This window comes from Nerophis ophidion, linkage group LG01, assembly GCF_033978795.1.
Source record: "Nerophis ophidion isolate RoL-2023_Sa linkage group LG01, RoL_Noph_v1.0, whole genome shotgun sequence".
In the NCBI taxonomy this organism is placed as follows: domain Eukaryota; kingdom Metazoa; phylum Chordata; class Actinopteri; order Syngnathiformes; family Syngnathidae; genus Nerophis; species Nerophis ophidion.
The window spans coordinates 83742714-83763158 of record NC_084611.1 but is presented as its reverse complement, the minus strand read 5'-3'; the positions used below and the strand labels follow the sequence as shown (position 1 = coordinate 83763158).

Below are 20445 nucleotides of genomic sequence, written 5' to 3'. Positions count from 1 at the left end.
GACGTTGGCCCCACTAGCATAACTATGTGATGCTAAAGTGCTAAAATTACACCTGCATTTTTAAGAGCCATAGCTAATGTGCTAACATTACACTCGCATTTTTAACGGAATGAAGACAAGACAACAGATGCTATATCTACATAAGTCGTAACGTGAAGAAGTAGGACAGGAGGACAGAGAGGTTGGCCACACTAGCATAACTATGTGATGCTAAAGTGCTAAAATTACACCTGCATTTTTAAGAGCAATAGCTAAAGTGCTAACATTAACGGAATGAAGACAAGACAACAGATGCTATATATACATCTACATAAGTCATAACATGAAGTAGGACAGGAGGACAGAGACGTTGGCAACACTAGCATGGCTATGTGATGCTAAAGTGATAAAATTACACCTGCATTTTTAAGAGCAATAGCTAAAGTGCTAACATTAAAGGAATGAAGACAAGACAACAGATGCTATATATACATCTACATAAGTCGTAACATGAAGAAGTAGGACAGGAGGACAAAGACGTTGGCCACACTAGCATAACTATGTGATGCTAAAGTGATAAAATTACACCTGCATTTTTAAGAGCAATGGCTAAAGTGCTAACATTACACTCGCATTTTTAACGGAATGAAGACAAGACAACAGATGCTATATATACATCTACATAAGTCGTAACATTAAGGAGTAGGACAGGAGGACAGAGACGTTGGCAACACTAGCATGGCTATGTGATGCTAAAGTGCTAAAATGACACGCATTTTTAAGAGCAATGATAATGATAAGACAATAGGTGTCATATATCACATATAAAAACTTAACATAAGATGAATTTAAAGTTAAAGTACCACTGATAGTCTCACACAGAGAGGAGTCGGACGGGAGGACAGGAACGTTAGCAATGCTAACCTAGCTATGTGAGCTAAATGCTAACATTAAACTCGCATTTTAAAAAGTAATGATATTAATACTCTGGACGTCATATAATACATAAAACCACATTGCATTAAAGACTAGGGCAGGAGGAGACAAACTTTAGCAACATTAGCATAGCTATGTGAGCTAAAGTGCTAACATTATTCTCACATTGTTAAGTGTAGTGATAATAAGACAATAGATGTCATATATATATATATATATATATATATATATATATATATATATATAGCGTCAAGTAACAAAAATATGATAAATGTTAGCAACATTAGCAAAGCTATGTGAGCTAAAGTGCTAACATTACACTCGTAATCTAAGAGTTATGATAATATATTAGACGTCATATATTACATTACATATAACAACATAACATGGAGTAGAACAGGAGGAGACAGATGTTAGCAACACTAGCATAGCTGCGTGAGCTTAAGTGCTAACATTACACTCGCATTTTAAGAGTAATAATAATAATACCCACATTTGCAGTCCTCTCCAAGGTTTCTCATAGTCATTCGCATCGACGTCCCACTGTGTTGTGAGTTTTTCCTTGCCCCCATGTGGGTGCCAAACCTCGGATGTCGTTGTGGCTTGTGTAGCCCTTTGAGACACTTGTGATTCAGGGTTATATATATAAACATTGATTGATTGATTGATTGATTGATAAGACAATTAGCATGCTAACTTTTTTAACACATTTTTCAGGTACCATATTTCCTTGAATTGCCGCCGGGGCGCTAATTAATTTAAAACCTCATCTCACTCCTGCGCTTACCAAAGGCATACGGTAAAATTAAGCATGCGCTAATTATTTTAAAACCTCTTCTCACTCCGGCACTTACCAAACGCATGCAGTAAAAATTTGAGTGTGATGTAAGCCTGGACCTTAAATCCTACTGAATAGCTCTTAATCTTCTTCCCTTTATGCGATTTCAAATTACCGAGTTTGACCAGGCGGTAATACTAAGCATGCGCTAATTATTTTGGGAAGCGAGTTTGACCCGGCAGTAATTCAAGGCAGGCGCACACTATATGCCCTGCGGCAATTCAAGGAAATACGGTATACATAAAATATGTCGGTGCTACAGTCATTACGTAAGCATGCTAGCTTTTTTTTTAGCTAAATTTACAGGCGTACACATCAGTGTCATATAATTCGGTATTTCACTGATGCTAGATATAAGCGTGCTATTGTTAGCATGTTAGCATAGCAATTTTGTTTAGCTCCTTTTTCTCATATTTTTGTTACTTGACGCTATCTTGCCAGCGTGCTAACTGTTCGCTTTTCCGTTCCGCTTTGACTCCAAGTTCTACCGGAATGTTCTAGTTCTTTGAAGGTAAAAACTACCAAATTAGGTCCCTTTGACATTTTTCCCGTCTGTGGCGCCCTCAGTGGAAAACCCATGTCATGAGCGGTTTCTAAGGACCCATATCACCGTGTCTGCGTACCGGAGGACTTTTTTAACGAGCTGTACTGGACCGCTTGGTGGAAACGTGGTAGTCCCAACTCGGCGATCCTTTGTGATGTTTTGACTGCCAAAAAGCCTCCAAACAGAAGAACACATCAGATATTGTGTCCACAGTCTTGACTATTCATCTGCCCTTGAGCAAGCGAACGCGATCGAGCCCGTCTTGCCGTTGAGTAACCTCTGATTCTACAATGCAGGAACCAGAACGCAAACTTTCAGAACCCGCGGTGTGAGAACACCCCCTTGATTGGCAGGGAGTCCCCTCCACCCTCTGTAAGTGCACACTTTCTAGGAGACCCCCACCTTGTCCTGTCCCCGCTGTCTTCCAACAGCCACACCGTTGGGACTCCTCATACGTCCAAGGTGTGGCTATTGGAAGGTAGACCCCCCCACCCCCCCGTGCAAACCCCCCGCACCCTCTTGCCTGCACCATGGCCCGGATCATTTTGTCAGCCCTGGAAGTGGTGGATGATGTCATTGGATTAGTGAGTTGTCTATTTCTGATGTCGGCTTGGATGCTTCGTGGTGGTGGTGGTGGTGGTGGTGGGTGAGGGAGGTGGGGTGTGGTACTGGAGAACTCTTTGAACTTGTGCGGAAAAACACGTCCAGTCGTCCCCCGCCCTCCTTTGGTCCACCCCTCCGGTCTTTCATACGTCCGTCGAGGTGTACAGTATGTGTCCTCTCTTGTTTCTGTGACCCCTGACCACCTGACCCTCCATGACGAAACACCCCCCCCTCCTCCCTCTCCAAGGCCAGAACTTCCCTTTGATTTATTGATCTTCACTTGGTGCGACTACTAGACCACTAACTCGTAGCAACCAGGCTAACATCAGAACTAGAACGCTAAACTAACTCAAACGATCATGAATGATAACATCATCTCCACCTAATCAACTGTTGACTGATTATTTGACTCCAATCAAACCCCAACTGTGCAAATGACTGGCCTAAATACTGATTTGTTTGTCTCTAGCTAGCTAGCTATCTAGTTAGCCAGCTAACCAGCAAGTTATGTATCCAGCAAGCTAGCACACTATTTATCTAGGAAGCTATCTATCTACCTATAGCAAACTATCTTATCTGTTCATCTATCTAGCTGTCAGGTTCAAACACTGATGACATCTATTAAACAGACAAGAAGCAAGGAATCATGCAGAGACAGAGTTCAATTTAGCTCATGAGGAGAACGCATGGCGCTGAACACTTAGTCACAGTCTCGCCCTACGCTCTAAGGTTCAGCTCCTGCCTCCCTCTATCAGGCTATCTATCAAGCAAGCTATCTATCTCAACCTATGTATCGAGCAAGCCATCTATCTTCCTATCTATTTATCTACCTATCCAGCAAGCTTGCAAGCTATCGAGCTAGCTATTTATCCAGCAAACTAGTTTTTTAACAAGCAAATTACTGGTTCAAATATTTGTTTTTCTTCTTACCGACCTATTTAAGCTATCTCTACCTAAGCTATCCAGCCAATGACTATACTAAATATTAGTTTGTTTGTCTCTATCTATCTAGCTATCTAGTTAGCCAGCTAACCAGCAAGTTATTTATCCAGCAAGCGAGCTAGCTACTTATCTGGCAAGCTAGCAAACATTCTATCGAGCCAGCTAGCAAACTATCAATCTAGGAAGCCATCTATCTACCTATAGCAAACTATCTTATATGTTCATCTATCTAGCTGTCAGGTTCAAACACTGATGACATCTATTCAACAGACAAGAAGCAAGGAATCATGCAGAGACAGAGTTCAATTTAGCTCATGAGGAGAACGCATGGCGCTGAACACTTAGTCACAGTCTTGCCCTACGCTCTAAGGTTCAGCTCCCGCTTCCCTCCTTTTATCCAGAGTTCCGTAGTCATCATCACTGAGGCCGTATCTAAAAGGAGTGGTCACATGTATTATGCAAAGCAGGTCCAGGACGCACAGTACGTGACGGGCCTTGCAATTTCGCCTTGTCCCTGCTTCGTCGGCGTGTTGTCATCTTATCTTTGTTGAGGTCCTTTTATAAATTAGAAAAAGTCTAACTTGAGCAAACTAGCTAACAACTAAAGCAAAAGACTTTAAGCATATTAAAGTTAGTGTGATAATATGTACATAATTATTCTAACAATAGCAAGCTATCTATTTATGTCACAAGCAGTCAATCTAGCAAGCTAGCAGGCTATATATCAAGCAAGCTATCTATCTACTTATCTATTTATCTACCTATTCAGCAAGCTTGCAAGCTATCGAGCTAGCTATTTATCCAGCAAACTAGTTATTTAACGAGCAAATTACTGGTTCAAATATTTGTTTTTCTTCTTACCTACCTATTTAAGCTATCTCTACCTAAGCTATCCAGCCAATGACTGTACTAAATATTAGTTTGTTTGTCTCTATCTATCTAGCTATCTCGTTAGCCAGCTAACCAGCAAGTTATTTATCCAGCAAGCGAGCTAGCTACTTATCTGGCAAGCTAGCAAACTTTCTATCGAGCGAGCTAGCAAACTATCTATCTAGGAAGACATCTATCTACCTATAGCAAACTATCTTATCTGTTCATCTATCTAGCTGTCAGGTTCAAACACTGATGACATCTATTAAACAGACAAGAAGCAAGGAATCATTCAGAGACAGAGTTCCATTTAGCTCATGAGGAGAACGCATGGCGCTGAACACTTAGTCACAGTCTCGCCCTACGCTCTAAGGTTCAGCTCCCGCTTCCCTCTTTTTATTCAGAGTTCCGTAGTCGACAACACTGAGGCCGCCTCTAAAAGGAGTGGTCACATGTATTATGCAAACTAGGTCCAAGACGCACAGTACGTGACGGGCCTTGCGATTTTGCCTTGTCCCCGCTTTGTCTGCTTGCTGTCATTTTATTTTCGTTGAGGTCCTTGCATAGATTAGAAAAAGTCTAACTTGAGCACACTTGCTAATAACTAAAGCAACAGACTTTAATTATACTAAAGTTAGTGTGATAATATGTACATAGTTATTCTAACACAGGGGTCACCAACACGGTGCCCGCGGGCACCAGGTAGCCCGTAAGGACCAGAAGAGTCGCCCGCTGGCCTGTTTTAAAAATAGCTCAAATAGCAGCACTTACCAGTGAGCTGCCTCTATTTTTTAAATTAAGTTTATTTACTAGCAAGCTGGTCTCGCTTTGCTCGACATTTTTAATTCTAAGAGAGACAAAACTCAAATAGAATTTGAAAATCCAAGAAAATATTTTAAAGACTTGGTCTTCCCTTGTTTAAATAAATTCATTTTTTTTTTACTTTGCTTCTTATAACTTTCAGAAAGTTTTTAGAGAAAAAATACAACCTTAAAATGATTTTAGTATTTTTAAACACATATACCTTTTTACCTTTTAAATTCCTTCCTCTTCTTTCCTGACAATTTAAATCAACGTTCAAGTATTTTTTTTTTTTTTTATTGTAAAGAATAATAAATACATTTTAATTTAATTCTTCATTTTAGCTTCTGTTTTTCGGACAAAGAATATTTGTGAACTATTTCTTAAAACTTATGATTAACATTTAAAAAAAAAAATATTCTGGCAATTCTAGAAAATCTGTACAAAACATTTTTCATCTTATTTCAAAGTCTTTTGAATTTATTTTAAAATTTTTGTTCTGGAAAATCTACAAGAAATAATGATTTGTCTTTGTTAGAAATATAGCTTGGTCCAATTTGTTATATATTCTAACAAAGTGCAAATTGGATTTTAACCTATTTAAAACATGTCATCAAAATTCTAAAATTAATCTTAATCAGGAAAAAAATACTAATGATGTTCCATAAATGCTTTTTTAATTTTTTTCAAAAAGATTCAAATTAGCTAGTTTTCCTCTTTCATTTTTTTTCGGTTGAATTTAGAATTTTAAAGAGTTGAAATTGAAGATAAACTATGTTTCAAAATTAAATTTTCTTTTTTTTCGGGTTTTCTCCTCGTTTAAACCGTTCAATTAAGTGTTTTTTTCATCATTTATTCTCTACAAAAAACCTTCCGTAAAAGGAAAAAAAACTTACGACGGAATGACAGATAGAAATCCCCATTTTTTATATATATATAGATTTATTTATTAAAGATAAATTGAGCAAATTGGCTATTTCTGGCAATTTATTGAAGTGTGTATCAAACTGGTAGCCCTTCGCATTAATCAGTACCCAAGAAGTAGCTCTTTGTTTCAAAAAGGTTGGTTACCCCTGCATTAGACGGTGATCAATACTGGGGTGGAGTGGTAGATACGCTAGGTCAGGGAAAAAAACACAGAGGCTACAAGCCTGTTTCACTGCTCATCCCCTGAAGAGCAGGGAAACCTGCGAAACAGGCTTGTTGCGATGATATAGCCTCTGTTTTTTCCTGACCTAATGTAGATATATAGCTAACTATATTCCAGATATATGGATAGATAGCATTCTATTTATCTAGGTAGCTAGCTAGAAAGATTATAAGTACATATATATATTTAGCTATCTTTTTAGCTAGCTGTCTATTTATTGAAATAGCTTGCTCGACATATATACTTAGCTATCTATCTGTCTAGCTAGCTAGATGGCAGTTTACATAGCTCAATAGATAACTAGAAAGATATTGATATTTAGCTATATAGCTCTCTATACAGCCAGCTATCTAGCTAGCTTTTAGTCTGTTCAACTGAATAGCTAGCAAGAAATATATCAATATTTAGCTAGTCGAGATTTTCGTGGTTTATCCATTATGCAGTGCTAAATACCGGGTTAGAGCAGAATATACGTTAGGTCATCAAAAAACACAGAGGCTATGTCATCCTTACAAGCCTGTTTCCCTGCTCTTCAGGGGATACAATCCCCTGATGGGCAGGGACACCTGTGAAACAGGCTTGTAGGGACGATATAGCCTCTGTTTTTTCCTGGTCAAGAAAAAAAACACAGGCTATATCATCCCTACAAGCCTGTTTCCCTGCTCTTCAGGGGATTCAATCCCCTGACGGACAGGGGAACCTGCGAAACAGGCTTGTAGGGATGATTTAGCCTCTGTGTTTTTTTCCTGACTTAACGTAGATATTTTGCTATACAGCTCTTTATACAGCCAGCTCGATAGCTAGCTAGCAGTTTATTCAACTGGATAGCTAGCAAGAAATATATAGATATTTAGCTAGTCGAGGTTTTTGTGGTTTATCCGTTAGACAGTGCGCAATACTGGGGTAGAGCAGAATATACGTTAGGTCAGGAAAAAACACAGAGGCTATGTCATCCCTACAAGCCTGTTAACCTGCTCTTCAGGGGATACAATCCCCTGACGTGCAGGGACACCTGTGAAACAGGCTTGTAGGGACGATATAGCCTCTGTTTTTTCCTGGTCAAGAAAACAACACACAGGCTATATCATGCCTACAAGCCTGTTTCCCTGCTCTTCAGGGGATACAATCCCCTGACGGGCAGGGAAACCTGCGAAACAGGCTTGTAGGGATGATTTAGCCTCTGTTTTTTTCCTGACTTAACGTAGATATTTTGCTATACAGCTCTTTATACAGCCAGCTCGATAGCTAGCTAGCAGTTTATTCAACTGGATAGCTAGCAAGAAATATATAGATATTTAGCTAGTCGAGGTTTTTGTGGTTTATCCGTTAGACAGTGCGCAATACTGGGGTAGAGCAGAATATACGTTAGGTCAGGAAAAAACACAGAGGCTATGTCATCCCTACAAGCCTGTTAACCTGCTCTTCAGGGGATACAATCCCCTGACGTGCAGGGACACCTGTGAAACAGGCTTGTAGGGACGATATAGCCTCTGTTTTTTTCCTGGTCAAGAAAACAACACACAGGCTATATCATGCCTACAAGCCTGTTTCCCTGCTCTTCAGGGGATACAATCCCCTGACGGGCAGGGGAACCTGCGAAACAGGCTTGTAGGGATGATTTAGCCTCTGTTTTTTTCCTGACTTAACGTAGATATTTTGCTATATAGCTCTTTATACAGCCAGCTCGATAGCTAGCTAGCAGTTTATTCAACTGGATAGCTAGCAAGAAATATATAGATATTTAGCTAGTCGAGGTTTTTGTGGTTTATCCGTTATGCAGTGCTCAATACCGGGGTAGAGCAGAATATACGTTAGGTCAGGAAAAAACACAGAGGCTATGTCATCCCTACAAGCCTGTTAACCTGCTCTTCAGGGGATACAATCCCCTGACGGGCAGGGACACCTGTGAAACAGGCTTGTAGGGACGATATAGCCTCTGTTTTTTCCTGGTCAAGAAAAAAAACACAGGCTATATCATCCCTACAAGCCTGTTTCCCTGCTCTTCAGGGGATAAAATCCCCTGACGGGCAGGGAAACCTGCGAAACAGAATTGTAGGGATGATACAGCCGCTATGTTTTTTCCTGGTCAAGAAAAAACACAGGCTATATCATCTCTACAAGCCTGTTTTCCTGCTCTTCAGGGGATTAAACCTGCAAAACAGGCTTGTAGGGTTTATATAGCCTCTGTTTTTTCCTGACCTAATGTAGATATTTCGCTATTTATATTCCAGATATATATGGATAGACAGCAGTCTATTTATCTAGATAGCTAACTAAAATTATATAAATATTCTATCTTTCTAGACAGCTTGCTATCTTGCTAACTATAAGTCTACTTTTCCTTCACAGCTAGTTTTTTTTATTTTTGTTGCATTTAAAAAAAAAAACTACTTTCTCATCTTCTCCCTGTCCGTCCCTCCTCCTGCCCAGTACACCTCCAGTATGAGAGCCAAGTACCTGGCCACCAACCGTCCGGACCAGAACCGCCGCTCCGTCCCCAACGACCAGCTGGACCCCGCCAGCCGGCCGCACGCCACCGCCCGACCACAGTCCTCGGTCCACTAGGGACCAGAACGGCTGAAAGAAGGGTTCCGTTCTCAACAACAGAGCCCGAACTCAACCGACGGACGACAAGAAGCACACTTTTGTCCACTTAACTTAAACACAACGCGCCTTGGCTCCTCCCCCTTACAACTTGCAAACCACTAGGCTCCGCCCACTGCCCCCTGGTGGACACACTCCCACACTGTACAAAGATGTACATAATAACGTGCTGTGCCGTGCACTTCATTACTCTAGCTCTTAAACACACATTGTGAAGAAATAATAATAATAATAATAATATCAGAATCATCCATCCATCCATTTTCTACCGCTTGTCCCTTTTGGGGTAGCGGGGGGTCGCTGGAGTCTATCTTAGCTGCACCTCATCGCAGGGCTAATAATACAAATTATGCAAATTTTAAAAAAAAACCTTGTTGTGAAAAATTAGTTGGAATTTCACACGAAAAAGGTCAAAATTTTACAAGAAAAACTTAAAAAAACTTTATTAGAATAAAAGTCGTAATTTTAGTCAACGCAATTCAAAATTTTACAAGGAAAATTTTTTCAAATGCTGACTTTTGTCATAATTTTGCCAAGTAAAATTCAGATTATTATTACAATATTGCCAAAAACTTTCAAGTTGTCTTATGAAATTGTGACATTTGTCGAGTAAAATTACAATTCTTTTCATAAAGAGAAAAAAAAAAGGTCACAATTTCACAAGAAATAGTTAGAATGTTGGGGTTGTTACAATTAAAGTCGTAATTTTAGCCAACGCAATTCAAAATTTTACAAAGAAAATTTTTGATTAAAATGCTGACTTTTGTCATATTTTGCCAAGTAAAATTCAGATTATTACAATATTGCCAAAAACTTTCAAGTTGTCTTATGAAATTGTGACTTTTGTCGAGTAAAATTACGACTCTTTTCATAAAGAGAAAAGAAAAAGGTCACAATTTCACAAGAAAAAATTTGAATTTTGGGGTTATTACAATAAAAGTTGTAATTTTAGTCAACGCAAGTCAAAATTTTACAAGAAAAACTTTGAATTTTGGCGGTATTAGAATAAAAGTCATAATTTTAGTCAACGCAATTCGAAATTTTCCAAGGAAAATTTTTGAGTAAAATGCTGACTTTTGTCATAATTTTGGCTAGTAAAATTCAGATTATTATTACAATATTGCCAAAAATGTTCAAGTTGTCTTATGAAATTGTGACTTTTGTCGAGTAAAATTATGACTCTTTTCATAAAGAGAAAAGAAAAAGGTCACAATTTCACAAGAAAAAGTTCGAATTTTGAAGTTATTACAATTAAAGTCGTAATTTTAGTCAACACAAGTCAAAATTTTACAAGAAAAACTTAAAATTTTGACAGTATTAGAATAAAAGTTATAGTTTTAGTCAACGCAATTCAAAATTTTACAAGGAACATTTTTGAGTAAAATAATGACTTTTGTCATAATTTTGCCAAGTAAAATTCAGATTATTATTACAATGTTGCCAAAAATGTTCAAGTTGTCTTATGAAATTGTGACTTTTTTCGAGTAAAATTACGACTGTTTTCATAAAAAGAAAAGAAAAAGGTCACAATTTTACAAGAAAAAGTTAGCATTTTGGGGTTGTTACAATTAAAGTCGTAATTTCAGTCGACGCAAGTCAAAATTTTACTGGAAAAACTTATAATTTTGGTGGTATTAGAATAAACGTCATAATTTTAGTCAATTCAAGTCAAAATTTTACAACAAAAACTGAACATGTGTGCAGTATTATGATAAAAGTTGGAATTTTACTCAATAACAGTCGCAATTTTACAAGAAAAGCTTAAAATGTGGGGAATTTTATGAAGAGTCGTAATTTTACTTGACAAAATTCACAATTTCATGAGAAAACTGACATTTTGGCAATATTGTAATGATTAAATTTGACTTGGCAAAATTATGATACATTTCGAATTGCATTGACTAAAATGACGACTTTTATTCTAATACCGCCAAAGTTCTAAGTTTTTCTTGTAAAATGTTGAATTGGGTTGACTAGAATTACGACTTTTATTCTAATAGCGCCAAAATTCCAAGTTTTTCTTGTAAAATTTTGAATTGCGTTGACTAAAATTACGATTTTTCTTCTTATAGTGCCAAAATTCGAAGTTTTTCTTGTAAAAATTACAATTGCGTTGACTAAAACATGACTTTTATTCTAATACCGCCAAAATTGTAAGTTTTTCTCGTAAAATGTTGAATTGCGTTGACTAAAATTATGACTTTTATTCTAAGACCGCCAAAATTCAAAGTTTTTCTTGTAAAATTTTGAATTGCGTTGACTAAAATTATGACTTTTGTTCTAATACCGCCAAAATTCAAATTTTTTCTTGTAAAATCTTGAATTGCATTGACTAAAAATTTGACTTTTATTCTAATAGCGCCAAAATTCAAAGTTTTTGTTGTAAAATTTTGAATTGCGTTGACTAAAAATACGACTTTTATTATAATACTGCCAAAATTCTAATTTTTTCTTGTAAAATCTTGAATTGCATTGACTAAAAATTCGACTTTTATTCTAATAGCGCCAAAATTCTAAGTTTTTGTTGTAAAATTTTGAATTGCGTTGACTAAAAATACGACTTTTATTATAATACTGCCAAAATTCTAATTTTTTCTTGTAAAATCTTGAATCGCGTTGATTAAAATTACGACTTTTATTACAATACCGCCAAAATTCTAAGTTTTTCTTGTAAAATTTTGAATTGCATTGACTAAAATTATGACTTTTGTTCTAATAGCGCCAAAATTCTAAGTTTTTCTTGTAAAATCTTGAATTGCGTTGCCTAAAATTATGAGTTTTATTCTAAAAGCGCCAAAATTCTAAGTTTTTCTTGTAAAATTTTGAATTGCGTTGACTAAAATTATGACTTTAGTTCTAATACCGCCAAAATTACAAGTTTTTCTTGTGAAATTGTGACCTTTTCTTCTGAAATTCGTACTCATTTTTCACAACAAGCTTTTTTATATTTGCATAGTATGTGTGTATTAGCCCTGCGACTAGGGGGCGATTTGTCCAAGGTGTACCCCGCCTTCCGCCCGAATGCAACTGAGATAGGTTCCAGCGACCCCAAAAGGGACAAGCGGTAGAAAAAGGATGGATGGATGGAATAATAATAATAATAATAATAATAATAATATGACGTTTAGCTAGAATCTAACTTCAAACATGGACTTTTTCCAGGAATTCTTTGGATTTCAGCACTTGAAGGACACACAAAAAAAAAAAAGGTGCCAAAACAAACAAAGGATGCCTGACTCTGTGGGAGAAGAGATGCTTATTTGTCGCCTCGAAATAACGACAACAAATGTCATCGTACGACGACAACGAGGGAAGACGGGAAAACAGGAGGTGTTTGCTCGGTGCTACGTGAGTAACGTTTTCCAGTCATTTTTTTTTTTTTTAGCCTAGGACTAAATATTGGACGTTTACAAAAAGTGATACTGTGACAAACTTTTACCGACTTTTTTATTGTTTAGTTTTTTTTACGTCCTCAGAAGCACAAGTTTTTCTTCTGCTAATGTACAGCCTGTGTAAAAACTACGCTAGCGTGTGAGACGGGTTAGCTTACGCCCCTTTTGTTGACATTATCGCTTTGACGTCGCGCGTCAACATGCTAGGAAAAATATAACGACTAAAGGCTGTAATGTGCATGCCAGACCAGTAGTTGGCGATGTTATTTAGTAAAGCTTTTTTTTTTATGCGACATGGCTTGCTAACGCAGCTGCGCACATTAGCAATTGCATTATATGTCAAGTGTAGTTCGTAAACGCTACTACCGTCTTCCGATGTTTTTGACTAAACACACTTCGTTTTTAGCGTTCCTATGACAAAAGTAAATTATCGGGTTTTTAGGAAATGTGGTACTTGTATGTAAACAAATGTCCAAAACTACTAAGTTTTAGTCGTTCATTTTAGTCGAGTGAGCATTTGTGTCGTAGCTGCCAACAATTACGACGTTAAAGCGTTACAACATTTCGATCCAACGACCACTTCTCATATTAGCGAGACGATCTCGTCTGATTCTTTCGGAACATGTTCGACGCTAAGAACAGTGTTCGACGCTAAGAACCGTGTTCTTGCGCTTTGGATGCGTTAAAAGTTCGTACAAAATGCAATTTAATGTTCCACCGTTACTGTGTAAAAGTTTTCACAGTTTTTTGTTTTTAGCGTTCATATGACAAAAGTACATTTATCGGAGTTTAGGAAATGTGCTACTTGTATACCAACAAATGTCCAAAACTACTACATTTTAGTCGAATTAGCATTTGTGTCGTAGCTGCCAACAATTACGACGTTACAGCGTTACAACATTTCGATCCAACGACCACTTCTCATATTAGCGAGACGATCTCGTCTGATTCTTTCGGAACATGTTCAACGCTAAGAACAGTGTTCTTGCGCTTTGGACGCGTTAAAAGTTTGTACAAAATGCGATGCAATGTTCCACCGTTAAAGTTTTCACAGTTTTTGGTTTTTAGCGTTCCTATGACAAAAGTAAATTTATCGGGTTTTAGGAAATGTGGTACTTGTATATAAACATATGTCCAAAACTACTAAGTTTTAGTCGTTCATTTTAGTCGAGTTAGCATTTGTGTCGTAGCTGCCAACAATTACGACGTTACAGCGTTACATTTCGATCCAATGACCACTTCTCATATTAGTGAGACAATCTCGTCTGATTCTTTCGGAACATGATCGACGCCCTGAACAGTGTTCTTGCGCTTTGGATGCGTTAAAATTTTGTACAAAATGCGATGCAATGTTCCACCGTTACTGTGTAAAAGTTTTCACAGTTTTTCGTTTTTAGTGTTCCTATGACAAAAGTACATCTATCGGGTTTTTCGGAAGTGCGCTACTTGTATGTAAATAAATGTCCAAAAATACTAAGTTTTAGTCGTTCATTTTGGTCGAGTGAGCATTTGTGTCGTAGCTGCCAACAATTACGACGTTACAGCGCTACAACATTTCGATCCAACGACCACTTCTCATATTAGCGAGACGATCTCGTCTGATTCTTTCGGAACATGTTCGACGCTAAGAACAGTGTTCTTGCGCTTTGGATGCGTTAAAAGTTCGTACAAAATGCGATGCAATGTTCCACCTTTACTGTGTAAAAGTTTTCACAGTTTTTTGTTTTTAGTGTTCCTATGACAAAAGTAAATCTATCGGGTTTTTAGGAAGTGCTCTACTTTTATGTAAACAAATGTCCAAAACTACTAAATTCTAGTCGTTCATTTTAGTCGAATTAGCATTTGTGTCTTAGCTGCCAACAACTGCGACGTTACAGCACTACAACATTTTAATCCAACGACCACTTCTCATATTAGCGAGATGATCTTGTCTGATTCTTTCGGAACATGTTCCACAGTAAGACTGCAACTAGCCGTACTGCAAGTGTTCTTGCGCTTCGGATGCGTTAAAAGTTCGTTCAAAATGCGATGCAATGTTCCACCGTTACTGTGTAAAAGTTTTCACAGTTTTTCGTTTTTAGCGTTCCTATGACAAAAGTAAATTTATCGGGTTTTAGAAAATGTGCTACCTGTATACAAACAAATGTCCAAAACTACTACGTTTTAGTCGTTCATTTTAGTCGAGTGAGCCTTTGTGTCGTAGCTGCCAACAATTACGACGTTGCAGCGTTCTAACATTTCGATCCAATTTCCACTTCTCATATTAGCGAGACGATCTCGTCTCATTCTTTTGGAACATGTTCGACGCTAAGAACAGTGTTTTTGCGCTTTGGATTCGTTAAAAGTTCGTACAAAATGCGATGCAATGTTCCACCATCCATCCATCATCCATCATCTTCTGCTTATCCGAGGTCGGGTCGGGTCGGGTCCAATGACCACTTCTCATATTAGCGAGACAATCTTGCCTGATTCTTTCGGAACATGTTCGACGCTAAGAACAGTGTTCTTGCGCTTTGGATGGGTTAAAAGTTCGTACAAAATGCGATGCAATGTTCCACCGTTACTGTGTAAAAGTTTACACAGTTTTTAGTTTTTAGTGTTTAAATGGAAACCGTTTTTATCACTTTTTTTGTAGTTATTGGCATTTTTGTCATAGTAGTTCGCAGTTTTGTTCAGCATTTCAACATTTTATTCATCTAACGGCCACTTCTCATGTTGGCAAGATCGGAAATTCTTTTCACGCTAACATTACGACTTTTCGTGTTACAAGTGTGTTTTCACTTTGGATGTGTTAAATGTTCGTACAAAATGCACAAACACGACAACCGCGATGCACCATTTTTGTGTAAGTTTTCACATTTGACCTCGTTTAGCGTTTGAACGGAAACCGTAACACAAATTCCACGTAACACAAATTCCACTGTTAATGTTTTTTAATCACTTTTTCCCCCGAGTTGTTAGCATTTACATCAAAGTAGCTAACAGCTCCGATGTTTCCGACAGAATTTCAAAAATATATTTCGCCCCCATTGACCACTTATCGTGTCAGCGAGATCGGAACTTATTTTTACGCTAACATTACGACTAGCCGTGTTACAAGTGTCCTTTCACTTTGGACGTGTAAAATATTCGTACAAAATACACAAACTCGACGACGATACGATATTCCACCATTTATGTGTAAATGATTTCAATTGTACCGTTTTTATCGTTTTAACGGAAATCGTGACAGGAATTCCCTTTTGTTGCCGTTAACCGACATTTTTGTTCTTTCAAGACGTACACGGGTTTTAAAACTCCCGCATTTAGACCCAGACCGTTTTTTATCTTTAATTAAAAAATCTCACTTACATTTTTGTCATGAATGTTGGCAGCTACGTTGTTAAAGCTTTCGGATTTTTTTCGATATTACACGGTTTATGCTAACAATGCTACTAGCTGTGCTAGCGCTAAAATTAAAAAAAAAGTACACTTTAAGACGTTTGCTCCAAAAATCCTGTTGTGTAAAATGAGCTGCCAAAACGTTTTATTTTATTTTTTTATAGCCCCTAGTTAGCACTTCAGTTAGTTAGCGAGACAATCTGTAGTTTTAAGACATTTTTAACGCTAACAGCGCTATTAGCTGTGCTACATGAGGATGCTAATGTCGAGAAAAAAAAAAAAAGGGATCTGAATGGAAAAGCCTTTCATAATGTTTTTAAAAATGTCTCCTTTCTCATATTCATATCACCAACATGTTTTTTTTTAAATAACAACAATAACGATAAAGTCCCTGTCTCGTAACAATGGACGTTAAAAAATAAAAATCGATGTTTTTTTGTAAGAGAATGACATGAATCATCGTAACTTGATTCCAGTGAAACACACACTATTGTCTTTTAAGTCCTGCTCTCTTTCGTGTGTGTGTGTGTGTGTGTGTGTGTGTGTGTGTGTGGGTGTGTGCGTGCGCGCGCGCACCAGGACTTGAGGTGCACGGAAGTGTCCAAATGTTAGCGATGTTTTTTCTATGGCTGTTTTTATTTCCCATGTCCGGAGTCCAATAAGGATGATTAATGATGTAAATGTCCAAAGTGTGGTAATGATATCATTCAAACTGGAATACATGTTGGAAAAAAAAAGGAAATGCAATTAAAGCAACTTTAACAACATCAAACCAATCAAGCTTTGTGAGTTCTGGCACCATCTAGTGGCCAAATATCAATTGTGCAGTTGTCTCACTTACATTATCTGTTCGTCTCTGGGTCTCACACTTTGTGCTGTAAGTTGTTTGTGTAACTTATACTTTTTATGTTATTTACTGTTATAGTTTTTATGTTATTAACTATTAGAGTTTTTGTTATTAACTATAACAGTTTTTATGATATTTACTGTTACAGTTTTTATGTTTTTTACTATTATAGTTTTTATATTAATAACTATTTTAGTTTTTATGTTAACTATTATAGTTTTTATGTTATTTACTGTTATAGTTTTTATGTTATTAGCTATTTTAGTTTGTATGTTAACTGTTATAGTTTTTATATTATTTACTGTTATAGTTTTTTATGTAAACTGGTATAGTTTTTATGTTATTACTCTTAGAGTTTTTGTTATTAACTATAACAGTTTTTGTTATTTACTATTACAGTTTTTATGTTTTTTACTATAATAGTTTTTATGTTATATACTATTTTAGTTTTTAAGTTAACTATTACAATTTTTATGTTATTTACTGTTATAGTTTTTATGTTAACTATCATAGTTTTAATGTTAATTACTATTATAGTTTTTATGTTATTTACTGTTATAGTTTTTATGTTATTAACTATTTTAGTTTTCATGTTATTAACTATTACAGTTTTTGTTATTAACTCTTACAGTTTTTATGTTATTTACTGTTATAATTTTTATGTTATTTACTATTAGAGTTTTATGTTCTTTACTACTAAAGTTTTTATGTTATTTACTATTATAGTTGTGTTATTTTACTATTAGTTTTTATGCTATTTACTATTATAATTTTTATGTTAACTTATTACAGTTTTTTTTACTATTATAGTTTTTATGTTATTTACTATTATAGTTTTTATGTTTTCAAACTATTAGTTTTTGTTATTAACTATTAGTTTTTATGTTTTTTACTATTATAGTTTTTATGTTATTTATTATTATAGTTTTTATGTTATTAACTATTATAGTTCTTGTTATAACTATTAGTTTTTTATGTTATTTACTATTATAGTTTTGTTATTTAATACTAGTTTTTATGTTAACATTATAGTTTAATGTTATAGTTTTATGTTAACTATCACAGTTTTTTATGCTTTTTACTATTATGGTTTTTATCTACTATTAGTTTTTTAATTGTTTTACTATTATAGTTTTTATGTTATTTACTATTATAGTTTTATGTTATTTACTATTACAGTTTATGTTAACTATTAGTTTTAAGTTTTTTACTATTATAGTTTTTGTCATTTAGTATTATAGTTTCATGTTATTAACTATTATTGTTTTTATGTTATTAACTAGTACAGTTTTTATTTACTATTATAATTGTTATGTGATTAACTATCATAGTTTTTATGTTATTAACTGTTACCGTTTTTATTTACTATTGCAGTTTTTATGTTAACTATTATAGTTTTTACATTAACTATTATAGTTACTACGTTAATAACTATTACTTTTTTATTGTATTTACTATTATAGCTTTTGTTATTTACTATTGTAGTTTTTATCTGAACTATTATAGTTTTTGTGTTATTTACTATTATAGTTTTTATGTTATTTATTATAATAGTTATGTTATTTACTTGAGTTTTTGTTATTTACTATTATGGATTTTACGTTATCACTTATAGGTTTTACATTAGTTAAGTATTAAAGTTTTTTGTTATTAACTATTAATTTTTACATAATTAACCATTAAAGTTTTTCTGTTAGTAACTATTATAGTTTTTGCATGATTACAGTTTTTTATAATAACTATTATAGTTTTTATGTTATTAAGTATTATAGTTATCATGTTAAATATTACAGTTTTGATGTTATGTACTACCATAGTTTTTACGTTTTTATTATAGGGTTTACGAAAATTAACTATTATAGTTTTTACCTTAATTAACTACAAAATATTTTACATTAACTATTATAGTTTTTGTGTTATTAACTAGTATATTTTTTACGTTAACTATTTGTAGTTTTTAAATGATTAACTATTATAGTTTTTATGTCATTAACTGGCAATTTTTATGCTATTAACTATGATAGTTTTTACGTTAACACTACTTTTTTTTATAATATTAACTATTAGTTTTCTTTATGTTATTAACTATTATAGTTTTTATGTTATTAATTAATATAGTTTTTCCGTTAACTATTACAGTTTTATATGCCATGAACTAAGATAGTTTTTACATAAATACTATTGTAGTTTCAGGGATCATTATCACCAGACCTATGCAAGCGTCAATATATACTTTGATGTTGCAGAAAAAAGACCATATATTTTTTTAACCGATTTCCGAACTCTAAATGGGTGAATTTTGGCAAATTAAACGCCTTTCTGTTTATCGGTCTTTTAGCGATGACGTCAGAACGTGACGTCACCGAGGTAACACACCCGCCATTTTCATTTTCACATTACAAACACCGGGTCTCAGCTCTGTTGATTTCCGTTTTTTTGACTATTTTTTGGAACCTTGGAGACATCATGCCTCGTCGGTGTGTTGTCGGAGGGTGTAACAACACTAACAGGGAGGGATTCAAGTTGCACCACTGGCAAGAAATCTGCCGCCAGACCCCCATTGAATGTACCAAAGTGTCTTCACATTTGACCGGCGATGCTGAGGCAGACATGGCACAGAGATGTATGGATAACCTGCAGATGCATTTGCAACGATTAAGTCAACGAAATCACAAAGGTGAGTTTTTTTGTTGATGTTGTTGACTTATGTGCTAATCAGACATATTTGGTCACGGCATGACTGCCAGCTAATCGATGCTAACATGCTACGCTAATCGATGCTAACATGCTATTTACGTTAGCTGTATGTACATTTGAAACTAGATACCCACATTTAATGCGAAACAAACACTTACCAATCGACGGATTTAAGTCGCTCCAGTGTCACAAGATGCAAAAGTCCTGATCGTTCGGTCCGCACATTTTACCGGCGATGCTAATAAGGCAGCCATGCTATGGGCCACTTCATTAGGTACACCCGTGCTATTGGCGAATAGTGTCAATAGCTTAAATTTCTTCTTCAATTTCGTTTTTTCTGTCTGCCTCCATACTCCGACCATCTGTTTCAATACATGCGTAATCTGTTGAATCGCTTAAACCCGAGTCTGAATCCGAGCTAATGTCGCTATATCTTGCTGTGGTCACCGCCATGTTGTTTGTATTGGCAGCACTGTATGACGTCACAGGGAAATGGATAGTGGTTTCGAACATAGCGAAAATAAGGCACTTTAAAGCTTTATTTAGGGATATTCCGGGACCGGTAAAATTTAGAAAAAAACTTCAAAAAATACAACAAGCCACTGGGAACTGATTTTTTATTGTTTTTAACCCTTTTTAAATTGTGATTTTAACGTCACACAGATGTAATAGTTGGCCAGAAGATTTAAAGTTTAGTGAGTACATTTTGACCAACGATCTAGCAAAGTGATGTTTACGTAAACCTTGATCATCATGCTTGTGACGTCGTAGAAAATGTGTCCTTTTGCAGCAAAATACCTAGAAGATGTGACTTTTAATGACAAAATGTATCATAAAAAAAAAAACACATTGAGAAAAATA

At 35.6% G+C, this 20445-nt stretch overlaps 1 protein-coding gene across 2 annotated transcripts in view; it reads left to right on the top strand.

Moving 5' to 3' along the window:
* LOC133560751 (protein tweety homolog 3-like) overlaps positions 1-16812 on the top strand; it is an 89680-nt gene extending 72868 nt beyond the window's left edge. For both annotated transcript variants that reach the window (XM_061913638.1, XM_061913628.1), the window contains 2 exons: positions 2594-2669; positions 9094-16812. In XM_061913638.1, coding sequence (XP_061769622.1) covers positions 2594-2669; positions 9094-9228 — 211 coding nt within the window. In that variant the 3' untranslated portion in view covers positions 9229-16812. The remainder of the gene's footprint in view (positions 1-2593; positions 2670-9093) is intronic.
* The last annotated feature ends 3633 nt before the right edge of the window (positions 16813-20445 follow it).